Here is a 15,646-nt window from a genome sequence, read left to right as displayed (position 1 = left end):
GAGGGCAACAGTACTCTTCCTTTCCCCAAGGAACATGTGATGTTATCAGAAGTAGGACACATTTCTCTCTGCCCTACCTTCTGACGGGCCTACAGCACATTTTCTTACAGATGGCAGGATGCTGTTAATACACATCATTCTTCCACATCACAAGCCAGTAAAATTAAGCATGACACTTCTCTGGAGGATGCTCATTCAGACCTAAGAAAAACAACAGAAAAGATAGTACAGTAACTGAAACAATGAGAATGGTGAGGGAAGCCAAGCCAAGGCCTACCAGGTCCAGGTGACCAATCATAGATTTTGACTTCAGGCCATGCTTGGTGATTCTGCTGCTGGGCAGCCTCCAGCAGGCTGTTCCAAGAAGAGTAGCCAGCTGCCTCAGAGCTGAGAGCAGCAGACCGTTTGGTCACAAGAGGAAACAGCTCTGACTCAAAAGCACCCAGGGGAAAGTGCTGGTGAGTAACACAGTGCCATTTACACATAGTTACACTGCTGACTTTAACTGTTCTAGCCACTTTTACTACCTTTTATTTTGGCACGTTCCTCTATAACTGCTTATCTTCATATTTGACCATTTCCTGCTGTGAATCGTCCGTTCTTTTAAAATAAACCTGACAATTTCCAAGCTATCAGTTTTTCTTTTTACCTGATATGCCAACTCCTTATGTGGGACCCAACATCCTTGTCTGAACCAATCACTCTGCAGCAGCTGTGGCACAGTGCTGGCAGCTGCTAAGAGGCTCCCAAAGCATCCAGTCTTCTCCAGACCTAAACACACCAAAGGCAATGAAACTCCTTCAGCACAGCTCCTCCCTGCCCTGCACCAAGTCCTGCGTATTGGACAAGTGTAAAAACAACAATCAATTATTTTTGACCAATATTTAATACTATGCTTTTACTGTAAACAAGATTTTAACCACATTTCTTAAGAAAACGAGGCACATATAGACACACGATCCCAACTGTCCATTCAACCTTCTTCCTGTTACTTTGTACCCCCCTGTTCTGGCTATATTTGAGAGCAGTGAAGAAGTCTTATAGTTTTATAGTTCTTACCAGTTTTGTGGGATTTACAAACACATCACAATGAAGATGTCCAGGGAAGTGGTGGAGTCCCAGACCCTGGAGGGGTTCAAGAAAGGGCAGCTTTGGCACTGAGGGCCTTGGTGGGGATGGATTTACATTTGGACTTCATTATATTAGAGTTCTTTTCCAACCTTAATGATTCTGTGACTCTATGCATTGGTGACCATGGAGTGATCATGACTACAGAACTCAGACATTTCAGGGAATTGAAAGAAGTGCAGTATCAGATGTTCTTAAGTTCTATGACTCACAGAACTCCTTGTTTCAGTTCTGTTCCCCTGTCTTACAGGGAAAGGCAAGCAAGAATAGATGCCTCCACAGTTAAGCCAGCACACTGCTTAAAACCAGCTCAGATGTCTGTAAGAGCTACAGTTACTGAGTTCTTTTTTTCCTACAACAGCAGAGACAGCAAAACCTACTCTTCAGAACCATTTGAGCTCTGCAAAGTGAAAGGCTCCAGGTAAAGCAAAGAGTGCTGTTATTTTTGGAGAGTAACTGACCAGACTCAGCCCCAGCAAACCCAAATCAGGATGTTTTCACAGTCTGAACAGAAATGCCAGCAGCAGAACAGCATGAATGATGTAAAGATGTGATTTCAGTTATCCACAGGTGCTGTCTGCAAGATCAGTAAGATCACTTCAGCCAAATTCTGAGCTACTGTAGACAAGGGTAGTATATTACCTTTGGAAGACAGGGACTGGGGTTCACATCCACCAAAGCAGAGCTGGCTTTGTACTTTGAAAAGAACAGGGTCAGTTAAAGAGGCCAAAATACATACACCAATTTACGCTGGGTAACGTTCTAACAGTGCTCCTTTAATGCTTTAGCTCACCAGAGTAAAGGTTCCTTGTTTCTGCTCAGGAATTACCAAGCAATCTCAGTCGGTTAGGTAACAGCAGGAGCGAAGCCCAATCACTCTCTGAAAGGTGTTTTGTACGCCACATACCCAGAAACATTGGGCTAGCAGCTCCTCCTGCTCATAGGCCACTCCTGAGACTACAAATGGAAGAAAGAAAAACAACGCCTGCAATACAGATACAAAAAGAACCTGAGCTTCCCAGAGTCATGGCATATTCAAAAATCCTTCTACGCCCAGAAACAACTAAAGAACTTCAGGAATTCATACAGATACAACTGAGCAATGCACTTTTTTCGCCTTAAAATGCATCTAATTCCTACCCTAGTGAGAAACATCACTACTGAGGTCATGGAGACGACTAAAATCTCAAGTTTGCCAGCAATCATTATTTTCTTGTACTACAAGGAGATGGTATTTCTGTCACACATTCATTGGAAGGCTGCAATCATCATGTTACTAGGTCCTGACCTTTCCAAAAGGGAGAACATCACTGCTTCCATTTTCAGTGTGATGCTTTGGTTTGGAGAAACCAGTTTCAGAACTTTCAGGCCTTCTGAAATCAGTTGTTTTAGAGCCAACTCATGTCAGCACAAACAGATTGCTGTGACAGAACTACCAAACTGGGTTTTCTCCTCTGCTAGCTGAGTTTGCTGTCTGTACTCAAGTCTACACAATCCAAGATTTAGGGGGTGTGAGCATAATTGGTTTCATATATCAATTTTGAAGGATCTTTCCAGCCAAAGAGCTGTCATGCAGTCTCAAATATGAAATCCCCATCTCCACTGGATATCTCCAATCTCTGCAACACAGAGCAGGAATTCCCCAAGCAATCATCTGCTTAGTTTCAACACTTCCTCTCAGAGCAGCAGAATAACAAGGAGATGGAGGAGCCTTAAAGACAAACCTTTCCTGTTTCAGCCTTTCTTCTACTGCAGCCACACATACATGTATGCAGACATTTGGTAACACTGGCACACACAAATTTTGGGGCAGAACAACTCACAACAAAACTCTGTGAGTAGGACAGTAAGCTCTAGTGCTCCCCCTACAGAAAAATGATACAGCTTCCCTCCATCTGAAGTGAGCTGAAAATTGCATCCTGTAGTCAAGAGTTGAAGCAACTGGATATAATTCTGGTGCTTGTTACCTGATTCATGCCATGAAGATGGGGTCTTTGCAGCACCTGCCACATAAAGAAAGCACAAATCCTAAGATGTGCTTTGATACACTACAGCAAAAAGGAATGCATTTGTATGATTAATACTGGTAGTAACTTCCACAGGTAGAAGTCAGACAATTTTGTAAATCACACAGTAGTTCCATCAACACCTGGTTGCTTAATTATGTCTAATAGATGTAGAAGTAGTGACTGCATTTCACAGACTGTCATTTGGAGGACGCGATGACTACTCAGACAGCACAGCATTTAATAAGCTACTTTACTTAGTGGAGACTTGCAATTTATCACAGAAGTCCCCTAATATAATCACTGTCATAGCACAAAAGTTAACTTGCAATTATTACTATTTCAGCAATTCTCTTTTCTAATTACTATCCCAGTATTAAAATAAATAAGAAGCAGTGAAGGAGAAAGGCCATCTTACTCCAGCTGTGCTCACCCAGTCCTACTGGTCTCGATAAAAAGCATCTGCAGCATATTGAAAGCACAAAGAAGAAATGCTTTTTTAGTTAACTGATAAAAACTGCCTACCGTTAACATATGGCTTGAATCTATTCAATGTGCTTGCCACCTGTTTCCACAGGACTCCAATATAGTTCTCAGCAAGTCGGTAGTTCTCCACCAAGAATAATCAATTTTTAACCATGTGTGACACAAGTGCCCCCCTTTCCTTACAATACCTACATGCAGATCCAGCCAGCTGCCAATTTCTGCATTCACTGCCACGTTTCAGAAGCTTTGAATTGACTGCCATCTACCGACAACAGCAGGAAGCCTCAGAAAGGCTTCCTACACGATGCCTGGAGTCACCTGTCCTTCCAGCACTGAAATTAGACTGAACCTTGTAGCAGTGAGTTCCACACAACATTTTTTCTTCTGTTTCAATTTAGTCAAGCTTCCTGCAGCCAGTCAGTAAAAGCAAACACATTTTCAGGTTAGCTTTTCTGTACACTACAGGATCAAGAGCCCATGAGAGCTCACTTTCCCCTTTCTCAGAAGCCAGTCCACTCCACCAGAGCTCATCGAGACTGAAAGTGACTTCCAAATCTTATCACACTCAAAAAAAAAAAGGTTAAGAGAAATCTGCATACTTAAATATTTCTTTTAATTACAATTACATGTGAAAACTCATTACAAGTATTTCTACTGCTTGGAACTTTTCAGAAATATCTTGGGTGTTTGCCATCCTGCAGGAGGATTTTTCAAACCAGCTCTTTTCCAGATGCGCTCCAAATCTTTCTCAAATTTTACCTAAAACAGAGGAAAAAGAGAGAACGGCAACACCTCAGAAAAAACACTCAAGTATTCAGACACTGCCCAAGTGTCCCAAGAGGATCTACACACAACATGCAAAACCAAGTATCAAAATACAGTGAGCCATAAGAAAGGCATTTAAAACACACAAGGGTTCTGATAAAATTGTCTTAAAAATGCTGTGATAGCAAAACTGAGAGATAGGAAGTGAAACTGTAAGAGAATTTCTCATCACAGAGCTTCCCACAAGTGTGCAGAAACTGAAGAACAGTTAATCCCATTTAAAGAGGCATCTATGCAAGGTGGAAATTAACCAAGAATTATCTGAACTATATCATAGCAGACTGCCAAAAGGCAGCACTGAATGAGAATATCCACAACTTGACTGAAGGCCAACATCTTCATGCGTCCTTTCTATTAAAGGAAGAAAAGGGTTCTAAATAAAAGCAATAATAAAGTCAATAGGATGGTCTCTTCCCACAGCAGCTCTGTAAAAGCATGTGAGGATATGAGCAAGACGGGTAGAAAATTAAGATTAAACTGATCTTCCTGATGTAACATAGGCATGTGAATTAATCTTCCACACAAACACAAGTTCTTCCCCACTAGTCACACATCTTTATGAGTTACTCACACCTGGTAACTATCACACACACCTGGTTACAAGCACAGAAATATTAGTTTCTGAGGATGTACAGGTAAAACACAAATCAGCCAACACTACTGGGCCAGTAAATCCTGAATTGGCTTGGACTGAATTTCTCCGAGCTGCTGCCATTTTTCCCTACGTTAAGGCCACCTAAAATCCAACACCTGAACAAAGGGCAGTTCGAGAAGGGTGGGCACCTACACCAAGATGTTCCCTTTAAGCTGAGCTTACCTGCCGTTTCTTCTTGCGCCCTTCCTTTATCCTCCTTCTCACAAACTTCCTTCTCTTTAGCAGCTTTTTATATTTGTGTCGATTCATTTTCCGTCTGCGGATCTTCAACACGTTCTTACACTGCAGCGTGTTGGTTGGTGTTCCTTCCCCTTCTTCCACATCAGCTCCTTCATCAGATGGAGGACAGTCATATCTCTGGAGAGGCCCAGAGCCCACTTCTTCCTGAGCACTACTGACCTCTGCTTTAGGAAGGGAGTATGTGACTGTCAGCCAGCTTTCTAAGGGGCTGATGGAAAGCTTTCTGGGGACCAACATCTCTTCCAGTTCAGGCTCCAGCACGTGCCACCGCTGATGCTGGGCTCCATTCTTATTAGGTGGCTGCGTGCAATAGTTCACAGATGTAGAATGACAGCAAAGAAAGGAAGACACCGACCTCGGCAGAAAGTGCCCTTTGAGAAGAAAAGAATTGCACTTAGGAGACAGAATTTCCCTACAAATATCTTCACAACAGCTCTGCGCAGCTCAAGCAGCACTACAAAAACTCAGTCATAACAACAAAGGAAACCGCATACAAACAAATTCCCATCATAAAAGCAAAGAAGGGTTTATTGTTTAATTTGACCCCAACCATTTTACAACAATTCCATCTGCTAAAATTACACTAGATGGCATTTCACTGTGTGAGTTGTACAACTAATCCGGAATAGCTGTGAACTCTTCTCTGCCGCTAAGAAACCACCTCTGAAGTGTAACAGCCTGCAGCTCCGTGGTCTGACAGCACAGCCACAGATACTCACATAGCACAACCAACAGCCCCCCACCCACACTGCTGGCTGGAGAAGATATTCCTGGGAGCCCAATTATCCCAAAAGACAAACAGAAACCCACTCACCTGCAACTCGTGAAGCCTTCAGCAGCCGGGAAGTCAGCTGCGATAGTAACATTTTTTTCCCCACTTCATTCAGTCTACCAGACCCAGTATTGACTGTTAAAGTAAAAACATTTATGCAGTGAGGCAAACGTGTTATTCCTACTTGAAAAAGCACTTTGAAACGTAACCCCAACCCTCCAAGCATTCTCGTTTTACCAATTCCACTCTGCTGGACGTGATAGGCCCACAAACACTGAGGCAGCTGAGTTTCAGAGATAACGAATACAGCTTTTATTATTTCAGATTTCAAAAGTAGGCACCTCCAACCCAAGCCCCACTCGCACGTTCCCGCCCAGCTCACCACTACAGCATTATTACCACAGCAAAAAGTGGAATGAGGAACGCTACTGTGAGGAACCGCACCGCTGCTCGATCTCACAAGAGGCCGGTACCGAGACCACAGCCTCTCTGCAACCCCAAACAGCGAGACCGGCCGCTCCCGAGGCGCAGTTCTCACCACACCCGAAGCGGGGCCCGAGCGCCAGCCCTAAGCCTTCTCCTCAGGCCGGCGGGCCGCCATCACTCACCATCGCCGCCCGCTTCCGCCCCAACTTCCGGTGCCCGCCAGCACAGTGCCCCCTACCGGCGCCCTCCGGAACAACCGTGGTGCGGAGCGCGCCCCAGGGAAATGGCGGCAGTGGGAGCTGTGCAGCAAAGCGCCCGTAAAAAGCATTTGTAATGCCTCTCAACAAAGGCTGCTGCACGCAGACCCCATTCTTCCTTCAGCCTCTCTTTCTCCACTGCTCGCGCCCAGATTCCTCCTCGGATCCACAGCAGCAGCCTGTGTCAATGAGCTGTTTGTGCACTCATAGGGAGAGAGCCAGCAGGGAAGGGAAACGCAGCCCTTTGCTCAGCTGCCCGGGCACGGCAGCACCTCCCAAACCAGAGGTCAGACACGGCGTGCTCACACAGCTGCGACAGGGAAACACGTCCCGGTCACTGCAGCAGCAAGGAAAGGCTGCCGGGCACCCCTCCCTTTGCACCCTGAGATGCATCTGCGGGTGGCTGCTGTCCAGGAACAGCCACGCCTGCTTCTCCTGCTTCACCTTTTGTCTTTCTGGGTACGAGAACCGCCGTCTTGGCACAGCATGAAAGGTCTCATCAGCTGGCACGGGGAGCCGCGCCGAGGCCAACCCAGCACTTCAAAGAACGCCTTGCTTTTTATCCTTCCCTCAGCCAGAACACCGAGATCTTTTCACCAGCTGCTTTAGGTATTTCAAACCAGAACAACCTCAGCTTCAGGTGCGCTCCCCACACGTTCAACCATTGCCATCTCCTTCAGGTTAGACTTTCTGCCTGAACACACGGCTCTGTGGTCACAAAACAGAGGCCTAGACGCAGAGAAACGAACTGAAGTAGCTCATTACACAGAACAGTTTGTTTAAACGAGACTTTATTGAAGACGCTTCAGAAATCTATGTACAAAACCACATTCCTACCCCAAGATCAGGATGCTAATCACCCACTGGGAACAAAAGCAAGCGCCCGGTGCTGTGAGCCTGAGGACACTCAGAAGTACCAAATCCACAAAGTTAGTGAGGTCTGGAGGAAACTGGAGGACCTCTTCCCAAGACGTGTCTCCAGCACACCCACCATACCAGGCTCTAAGAGCCCGTGCTGTCAGAGCAGGTCTGAGGGCAGGCTGCTGATTTGGTTGTAGAAGCAAAATGAAACCAGCCGCAGATATAACCTGTAGTTTTTAATCAATGTTAGCTGGTTCTGGGAGAGACCCATCACTAAGAGCACAGTAGTATTGTCAGGAAGTGTTAGAGCAGAACAGTAGTGATATCAAGGAAGAGTAAACCTTTCTGAATATACCTGGAGAGGGGGTGGATATCAGACTGGCTATTTCTATGAGAATCTAAGAAAACCCTGAAGACGGAGACAGTAGTTGATGCGAGTTGAGTAGTGACCAACATGCTGTTTCTGTACTATACTATGCACATCTACCATGGTAGAGTTTCCCCTTGCCAGTCCAGGAAGGAACCGTTTTCTTTTTCACCAAGACGATCCAGAACAGAGAGAATACCAGGGATGGCCTCTTGCACCTGCAGTGGAGCCTGGAGAGCAAATTGAGGTTGAGTTATTACTAAGCATAACTGAGAATACAATCAACTGCATGTAAGGAGTTAATAGGATCAAATGGGATCTTTTTCATGTTGCATAGTGTGCCTATGCAGTGCATGGAAATGTATTTACAGCAGGGTCAAGAGTGGGAACAAGGGAGTTATGCTTTCCTATTTATGTAGAGATGTCACTAACCATGTTTCCGCCCATGTCTGTCTGAACCCAGCCTGGATGCAGAGAAATGCAGAGAATTCCATCTGATTTCAAGTCCGCAGCGAGACATCTGGTGATCATGTTCAGTGCAGTCTAGAAGAGGGGAAACCATCTATTAGTACGCTGCTTTTTACAACCACCTTTCAGCAAGACCTTAAGCCAAGCTAACTGGCATCTCCCCTCCAAGATGCTTGCTGACAAATCAAGTAGCAATAACTGCGTGATGGTAACTTATCCAGGCTCTGTGGGTCCTTCACTCGCAGAAATATCTCTAAGGGAAGCACTGTGAAAGCTCCACCTCATAAACTTATTGCCCAAAGATGAAACTAAGTTACGAAGGAACATAAATAACGTTTAAAACTCCTAAGGACTCGTGAAAAATAATCTTGACATAAGGACTCTGGTTTTCTGCAATAATCACAACACAAACATTCAGGTTTTTTACTTCTGATCAGGGAAAACAAGCATGTTAACAGCTTATGAGTAGGTGGCGTAGAAGAAACTGCATGTCTAATCCTGACAATTCATTCAAACTCAGTCTCTGGATGTGACCAAACTAATGCTGCGATCATCTTAAGCTCAGAGTGGCCTTTAACTCACAGACCTGTTCTCACCCAATGAGCACAGCCCAGGAATCATCCAAACCTTTGCTATCCTGTAGGGGTAGACCTTGAGGAACATCTCATTCGCCTGGACGAGTTGCATGGAGGCAGCAAGAGAGGACATATTAATAATAGCAGCTCTATGGCAGCCCATTCCTGTGCTCAGCTGAGCTGCCTTCCTCAGAAGGGGTAGAAAAGCCTGTAAAAACAAAGTTGGTTTTAATTTGGTCACCTCGCTCTTGGTCCATTTAAGGCATGATGTAATCTCGAATTCTGCTCTGTGAAAAATTGCAGTACAACTCTATTCCATCGGCACTGAATGGCGATGGCTATCAAGACAAGCTGACCATAGGAAACCTTTCCATAATATCCAAATGTAAGCAGCAGTCTGCTCACCTCCCAGCCCAAGCTGTCCACTGAAGTGACCTCGTATCAACTGGTTTTAAATAAAGAGAAAGATACTGGTTGGAAAACCATTGCTGCTCTCCTAGGGGCGCAGTTCCAAGGTGATAAACACTTGGGTTACGTGTCCAGCTCACAAGTGGCAGGGCCTCTGCAATGCCATCAATTAAGCATGCTTCTCCCAGTTCTTACCTTAGTGACCATCAGCTGGGCAACTGTGTTGGTTTCGTAGATGGTGAGCATCGTCTCTGCTGTGACATCTTCCAAGGAGGCAAGCACATTGATGCCAGCGTTGTTAATGAGGCAGTTCAGACCTTTGTCTCCCACAATTTCTTCCACTTCCTTGACCACTTTCTTGATGCTGTTTTCACAGACCACATCTACACAGAGGAGCCAAGAACAGCCACCGTGAGCAGCAACGTGGTTCAAATGCAGTCGCTATACAGCACGTGCTAAACCAAAGTTAAAACATGACTGTGAATGGGGACAGTTAGGCAGCAAACAAGGATGGAGTCCATACACAGAAGATTTACACAGATTATATTCTCTGTTGTTATCTCAAGATGAAGCTAGGGATCTTTCCAGCTGCTGGAGATCGTGCACAGCTACTGACCATGCAGGAGACTTCAGATGCACTCACCTGACTTGGCTGAACATGCTCCTATTTAAGCCCTTTACTCACCCAGCTGGAGGAGCTTGATATTGCTGTATTCCTTGCTAAGCTGCTGGAGCTCCTAGAAAGAAGAAATGATTTATATTATCTTCTTTGTATGTGTGACCATGGCTGTTACATGAAGCAGTTTGAGACCTGCACCTCCAGAATTGATGTTTACTTTTGTAACTGGACTGAGAGCAGTGGCACTGCTTTGCTTTCCATCCAGCAACTTCCTTGAGAGCAAGACTGACTGCTCCAAGAAACTGGACTCTTCACCTGCTTAGCCAAGAAACCAGCACAGTAAATTCTCAGCATATTAATACAGAGGGTGCATTTACAGTCTAACCAAAGGTCTTTGATCAGGTGGCTCTGGGTGATGGTTCCACTGTGCTCAAGCTGCATGCCAAGCTGCTAATTCCTCACTGGAAGTTAAGCACTTCTCCTAATGTTTAGCTGGTACCAGACATCAGGTCAGAGCAGCAGAAACTCTAAGAAAACCCATTTGGCACTACTGGTTGCAGAAAAAGCATCCTAACAGTTTTCCCATTGGAATCCTGTTTCCAAATACTTTTGTTAGCTTCAGATCTTGCAACTGAAAGGAGAGCACATGAGAAATTGGTTATGTACACAACAACTGTCCAGGAGAACTGTGTTCTCTCTGCGATATGTTTATAATCCAGCCATCTGCCTCCTAATGCTCAGTAGTAAAGTAAGAGAGGAATAAGAAGTGTTCTTGTAGGAAATAAGTGCCGTGGTGGTATTGCTCCTGGATGAGGTGTGTGCACACTGGATTTTGCAGCACTTGGGTTTCTGTGCCACGCAGAAAGCGGGGACAAATGTCAATGGATGGAGTGCAGGCTCCCAGCCACGCTTAGGGGCTGAGCAGCCACAGGCAAACATCCCAGCTCAAGCAAATCCACCTCTTCATGAGCCCGTCTGGAGCAGGGGTGGGGAGGGCTGCTTTTGAAAGAGTATTCCTCTGCCACTTGGAGATGGTTGGGGACTCCAAGTCCTCTCATCAGGTTATAACACATCGCATTTTTTAATCTCAGTTGATGTTCTGCAAGATTCTCTCCAGGTTTGTTTAGTAAACTTGCTCTCCCACTGCAGCCAATCTACAGCTGCTGTGGGGCTTGGAAGGGGAAGAAGCCAGAAGCACAAAACCAGCAGACATTCCTTTCCCTGGACAGGAATAGTTCTGCCATGTCAAGGTCTGCAATAATTATGTGGCTTTGGACTGTCTGCTGTACTTCAGTTTGACAGCACCAATTATGATCAGCTCCAGAAGCGCTCTGGCTTCCACGATGTTTTCATTTATTTATGGACAGATTGCCTCCCTGTCAGACCGAAACAAACTACAACTGTGAGGCAGCAGATAAACCTCCTTTGCTAAAAGACCAGAGATGTTCTGTGCAGTGAGAACCAGTGAGAGGGTCCCAAAGTGAGCCAGCAATATCTTCAATTCAGAACTCCAAAGGCTGTGGCATTTCTCCTTCCCTGGAGCATAAACACTGCAATTGCTGCATGTAAACCAGAGTTAAAATTCAATAGTTTTTCCATTTAGTTAATTACTGTGTTTAATAATGACTCCCACTCGAGTGGCTTAAGGTTCACAAAAGAAGCTTCTGGGCGTAATTCTAGCTTGGACAGTTTTGGGCTGCAAGAAGTACAGAGCTTTGCTGCACTCAATGAGAACAGGAGTGGAAAACCTAGCTGGGAAACCCAAAAAGCACAGGAAAACACATTCTCCTCCCTTCTGTGCCTAGAGAGGAGGGCCAGGACAAGTCCATGGCAGCCCCAACAGATGAAGCCACTTATATTTAGTTATGGTGCTGCAAAAGCTGATTTAAAACAAACAAGCTAACGAAGGAAACAAGCAAAGCAGTCAACACCAGCCCCACATGTTTAGTGTAGCAGCTCTAGCAGTGTTTGGTACCCGAACAGCTACCCATGAGAATCAGCTCTCAGCGATTCCAAGAAAAAAAACTTAACACTGTGATTAACATCTGTTGTTTCCTGCTTGCTGATTTTAATTACGATTAACAAAGAGTCAGCCTGCTCCAATTTAAACAGGATCCTCTGGCGCTGAGACTCCAGATACAGATCCATCAGTGCACGGATTGTTAGGCTCCAATCAGGGTGTTATGTTGCTTTTGTCATTTAGCAGGATTTACTTTGCCTTCTTTATGAAAGCATTATTCACTCTGGTTACAAGTCTTGGAAGGAGCCTGGCTGTGCTGGACCAATTGGAAGCAACTGAGCAGCCTCAATTGTGTCAGGCAAAGGGGACTCAGTGCCCCTTCCCACTGACACTGCTGGCACTCCAGACAAAACCAAAGCACTCCAGATTTGCCCACGTATCCCTGAGATGGGCTGTCCAGTATCACAGCACTCAGCCAACTTGCTGTCAGATTATGGAAGAATTCACACCAAGCTGCTGCCAACTGCCCCACATCCACAGTAGGAAGTACAAACCGCTGCCGTAAGCCAAAATTAGAAAGATTTTGAGAACACCCTCTTCCTGATATAGCAGATTTGTTGCTGGAGGACTGCTCCAGAGATTGCTCAGCTGGTTTTGTCCATCTGGAGTGCAAAGACGGGACACGAGGGTTATTTTGGAAGAGATTTGTAGCTGCCTCCGCTCTCAGTGCCAGAGCAGTTCAAGGAAGGGCAGATCAGAAGCAAAGCTGGGCTGGAGGAGCCCAGCACGGGACTTTTCAGGGAGGAGCAGCGGTTATCTCCATGTGCCTGCAGGCCTGCTGCTTGTTATCTTGTGATCTTAGCCCATTTGTTAGGCAAATGTTCTGCGGAGGCCACCTAGGAGGTATGCAGCACAAGAGCTGGAGTTATTACAGCTGCCAGCAGCCTCGCATGCAAAAGCTTGCAGCTGTTCAGCCTTATCCAGGGGTTAGCAGGCTACAGGAGATGCTGCTCCCTGCAGCAAGCAGACGGGCTCCTGTCCAGCACCTCATCCAAAGTCGGGTCCCTAGGGTGCTGCCTAGAGGATGCTCTTGGCACGCAGCTGTGAACAGCACACGCTCTGCTCAGAGCTCCTCCGGCTCACTCCCCTAGTGGGGATGTGCTGCTGGGTATCGTCCTTGAGTGCTGGATTGGCCAGTAATTAAGCACGTTTAATCACTTTTCTTCTAAGATCTGGCCAATTATTTTTAAAAGGCTGTTTTTCATTTCTGCTTTTTCCATCGCTGGATTTCAAGATCTGGCAGCAGAGTAAAGGCAAAAGCCTTGTCTGGGAGAAAAAGGATAAAAACTACCAATCTTTTTAAGCATAACCACTCAAGCAACGTTACCCAGCTGGCTGCAAGCTCAGAGCGGGGCAGCTGTACCCACTGTATGGCTCAGACACATCACTGCTTGCCCCAGCAGCGGTCAGAGGCTTTGTGCCAGCATTAGCATTGCAGATGAGACAGATAGCAATAGGGAGACTACAATACCTTCAGTAAAGATTTCCCTTCCTTGTGGAGTTTCCAAACCCATCTGTTAGAAATATGCTTTCAGCCGGCTGCACAGCTCTCCACTGATGTGCTGCCAAAGCACAGCACATGGCTTAGAGGTCCTGACAAAGAACAAAAACCCACCCTGAGCCCCCAAGGACAACTCCTGCTCCAAGAAAACCCAAAAACCAAAACAAACCAACCCAAATTAAGGATGCACCCGTGTGGCCTGCTGGATCCCAGCTCAGGGTTACAGGAATGCAGCCCTGCTCCAGCTTCCTGCCTCCAGCAGGCACAGCTGCCAGAAACTTTCCAGGTTTCTCCTGCTGCAAGCAAGCAGTTGCCCAGCCTTTTCCATGCACCACGCTATGGGAAGGCTGTTCTGTCCTTTGTCTACCAGGCTTTTTGCTAGAGATCTGCATAATGCTTCCTAGGAAGCTCTTCCTGCTGATGGAACCACGTTTTTTCATACGACTGATTCAAGACCATCACAATGGGAAACCACTGCTGGACATGAGGGCCAGTAGGTGAAGCTCTCAGCAAAAGCAGCTTCAGAGCAAGCACCTGCACAAGAAAGCTCCAATCACTGAAGGTCCCTGCAGTGTGAACCTTTAAGTGTGCAATTACCTGTAGGAAATCCATCTGGGACCTGAAGGAGGTCACAGCAAACAGCATGACCACAAGTACAGGTTGGGAGCTCCCGCAGCACGAAGGTTACCTGCACCCACACAGCATCACAGCAGTTCCATTCAGAAACATACCCTCAGTGTGTGCGTAGCACTGCCTGCTCTGGCACTGAGGAACAGAAGGAAGATGACTTCCTTCACTTTCCTAAGCACCTCTAGAGCAGCACAGTGCTGCTGCAGAGCTGAGCAGCCAGGCTGCAGCCACTCCTGCCCTGTGCTATCCTGGAACAACAGGAGCCCCTGCCCCAGCTTTTGTGTAGCAAAGCAGTAAAAGTTGCTCTGTGTTGTCTGATAGCAGAGCAGTGGGATCATAGCTTGCACTGTCAGGAATTAAACTCGCAGCAAAGCAGCAGCCATGCGAGATCTCCTTCGCTCTGCTTGCCAGGGGAATCCCTTCTCCCTGGGCAGCCCTGACCCAGCGTGAGGGTAAGAAGCAGCGCTTGTGGCACTGATTACGGGATGGCAGAGTCCTGACACAGAGCTGAGAGCTCAGATTCTCCCAGCTCTGCAGCACCGGATCTTTTCTGGGAAAAGCAGAGGATGATGCTTTGCGTGCAGAGCTGCCCTGGCAGCGTTCTGCTCACCGCAGATTGCCAAGATCGGGCTGGAGCAGCACGGGGTTGAGCAGGCTGATAACCTGCTATCAGCTTGTCCCCACAGGTTGTTGTCTGGCGGTCACATAAAACAGCCTGGGGACAGAGAAGGGGAGAACGGGTGCAAATACGCCGCTGCTACATTGTGGAGGGAAAGGCAGGTAAACGAATTCCCCAGTGACACACAGCAGCAACGGGCAGAAGGCACCGATCCCTGCCTAAGGACAGTATTTAAGTTGGTTTTGGACTTGTTGCAAGTCCAGCAGGGAACGGGGAAAGACGGGGAAAGACAGAACGGACGCACAGCGCAGAAGGCACAGCGGAGCCGTAAGGGATGTACACGGGAAGGCTCCTGGGGCAGCACCCATCTCCAGCTGCGCTCGACGAGCCGCTCCGCCACCTTCTTCCTTGCCAGGAGCGGACACCCAGCCGGCAGCAACCCATCGTCCCTCCGTTCTCGGAGCCCCAGCAGCCCCGGCTCCATCCCGCATCCCTCCCCGCCCCGAGCGCTGCCGGGTTCCCCCCTCCCAGGTCTCAACCCGGCCCGCTTACCTGCGCCTTATCGGGATAGCGGCACGTAGCGAAGACGACCTCCGGGGAGGGATCGGAGGCAGCGAGCCCCTTCACCAACCCCAGCCCGATGCCGCGGCTGCAGCCGGTGATGAGCACGGAGCGGCAGCGCGGCTGGGCCATGCTGCTCGGCTCGGCTCGCTCTGTTCCCACCGCAGCCCCACGCGGTTCTTAAACCTGCACCGCGCACAGCCGGCACCGAGCCCCGGATCC

The 15,646-nt window shown here is 47.2% G+C and overlaps 3 protein-coding genes across 6 annotated transcripts in view; all 3 read right to left on the bottom strand.

Annotated features, from left to right (window-relative positions):
- MXRA8 (matrix remodeling associated 8) overlaps nucleotides 1-2,005 on the bottom strand; it is a 29,366-nt gene extending 27,361 nt beyond the window's left edge. Inside the window, exons 1-2 of the mRNA XM_010722801.3 lie at nucleotides 650-2,005; nucleotides 78-201 (exon numbers count right to left, since the gene is read on the bottom strand). Of these exons, the coding sequence (XP_010721103.1) occupies nucleotides 78-138 (61 nt within the window). The 5' untranslated portion in view covers nucleotides 139-201; nucleotides 650-2,005. The remainder of the gene's footprint in view (nucleotides 1-77; nucleotides 202-649) is intronic.
- A 2,207-nt stretch (nucleotides 2,006-4,212) lies between these two features.
- AURKAIP1 (aurora kinase A interacting protein 1) lies at nucleotides 4,213-6,972 on the bottom strand. 4 transcript variants are annotated; one of them, XM_003212238.4, is made up of 4 exons: nucleotides 6,721-6,972; nucleotides 6,155-6,247; nucleotides 5,263-5,711; nucleotides 4,213-4,379 (listed from the first exon to the last, which is right to left on the bottom strand). In XM_003212238.4, the coding sequence occupies exons 2-4, from the start codon at nucleotides 6,204-6,206 to the stop codon at nucleotides 4,272-4,274; spliced, it is 609 nt and encodes a 202-aa protein (XP_003212286.1). In that variant the 5' UTR covers nucleotides 6,207-6,247; nucleotides 6,721-6,972; the 3' UTR covers nucleotides 4,213-4,271. The 4 variants fall into 4 exon arrangements, with proteins under 4 accessions (XP_003212286.1, XP_003212287.1, XP_010721101.1 ...); XM_003212239.3 differs by having other exon boundaries at nucleotides 6,651-6,735; XM_010722799.2 differs by lacking the exon at nucleotides 6,721-6,972 and adding an exon at nucleotides 6,512-6,714.
- A 596-nt stretch (nucleotides 6,973-7,568) lies between these two features.
- Nucleotides 7,569-15,629, bottom strand: LOC104914146 (C-factor-like). The gene is made up of 6 exons (XM_010722798.3): nucleotides 15,416-15,629; nucleotides 10,160-10,211; nucleotides 9,670-9,857; nucleotides 9,119-9,274; nucleotides 8,456-8,566; nucleotides 7,569-8,253 (listed from the first exon to the last, which is right to left on the bottom strand). The coding sequence occupies exons 1-6, from the start codon at nucleotides 15,554-15,556 to the stop codon at nucleotides 8,140-8,142; spliced, it is 762 nt and encodes a 253-aa protein (XP_010721100.1). The 5' UTR covers nucleotides 15,557-15,629; the 3' UTR covers nucleotides 7,569-8,139.
- Between the last annotated feature and the right edge of the window lie 17 nt (nucleotides 15,630-15,646).

This window comes from Meleagris gallopavo, chromosome 23 (genome assembly GCF_000146605.3).
Source record: "Meleagris gallopavo isolate NT-WF06-2002-E0010 breed Aviagen turkey brand Nicholas breeding stock chromosome 23, Turkey_5.1, whole genome shotgun sequence".
In the NCBI taxonomy this organism is placed as follows: domain Eukaryota; kingdom Metazoa; phylum Chordata; class Aves; order Galliformes; family Phasianidae; genus Meleagris; species Meleagris gallopavo.
The sequence above is the reverse complement of the archived record's forward strand: the minus strand, read 5'-3'. Positions and strand labels throughout refer to the sequence as shown.

Coding starts and splice junctions, on each gene's coding strand:
- AURKAIP1 (XM_003212238.4), bottom strand. CDS start 6,206: ATGTTACTATCGCAGCTGACTTCCCGGCTGCTGAAGGCTTCACGAGTT. Junction 5,712..6,154: donor GAAGGCTTCACGAGTTGCAG/GTGAGTGGGTTT, acceptor TTCTTCTCAAAG/GGCACTTTCTGCCGAGGTCG. Junction 4,380..5,262: donor GGCGCAAGAAGAAACGGCAG/GTAAGCTCAGCT, acceptor CCTCTGTTTTAG/GTAAAATTTGAGAAAGATTT.
- LOC104914146 (XM_010722798.3), bottom strand. CDS start 15,556: ATGGCCCAGCCGCGCTGCCGCTCCGTGCTCATCACCGGCTGCAGCCGC. Junction 8,567..9,118: donor ACCCCTACAGGATAGCAAAG/GTTTGGATGATT, acceptor CCCCTCTTCTAG/ACTGCACTGAACATGATCAC. Junction 8,254..8,455: donor CAGACATGGGCGGAAACATG/GTTAGTGACATC, acceptor TTTGCTCTCCAG/GCTCCACTGCAGGTGCAAGA.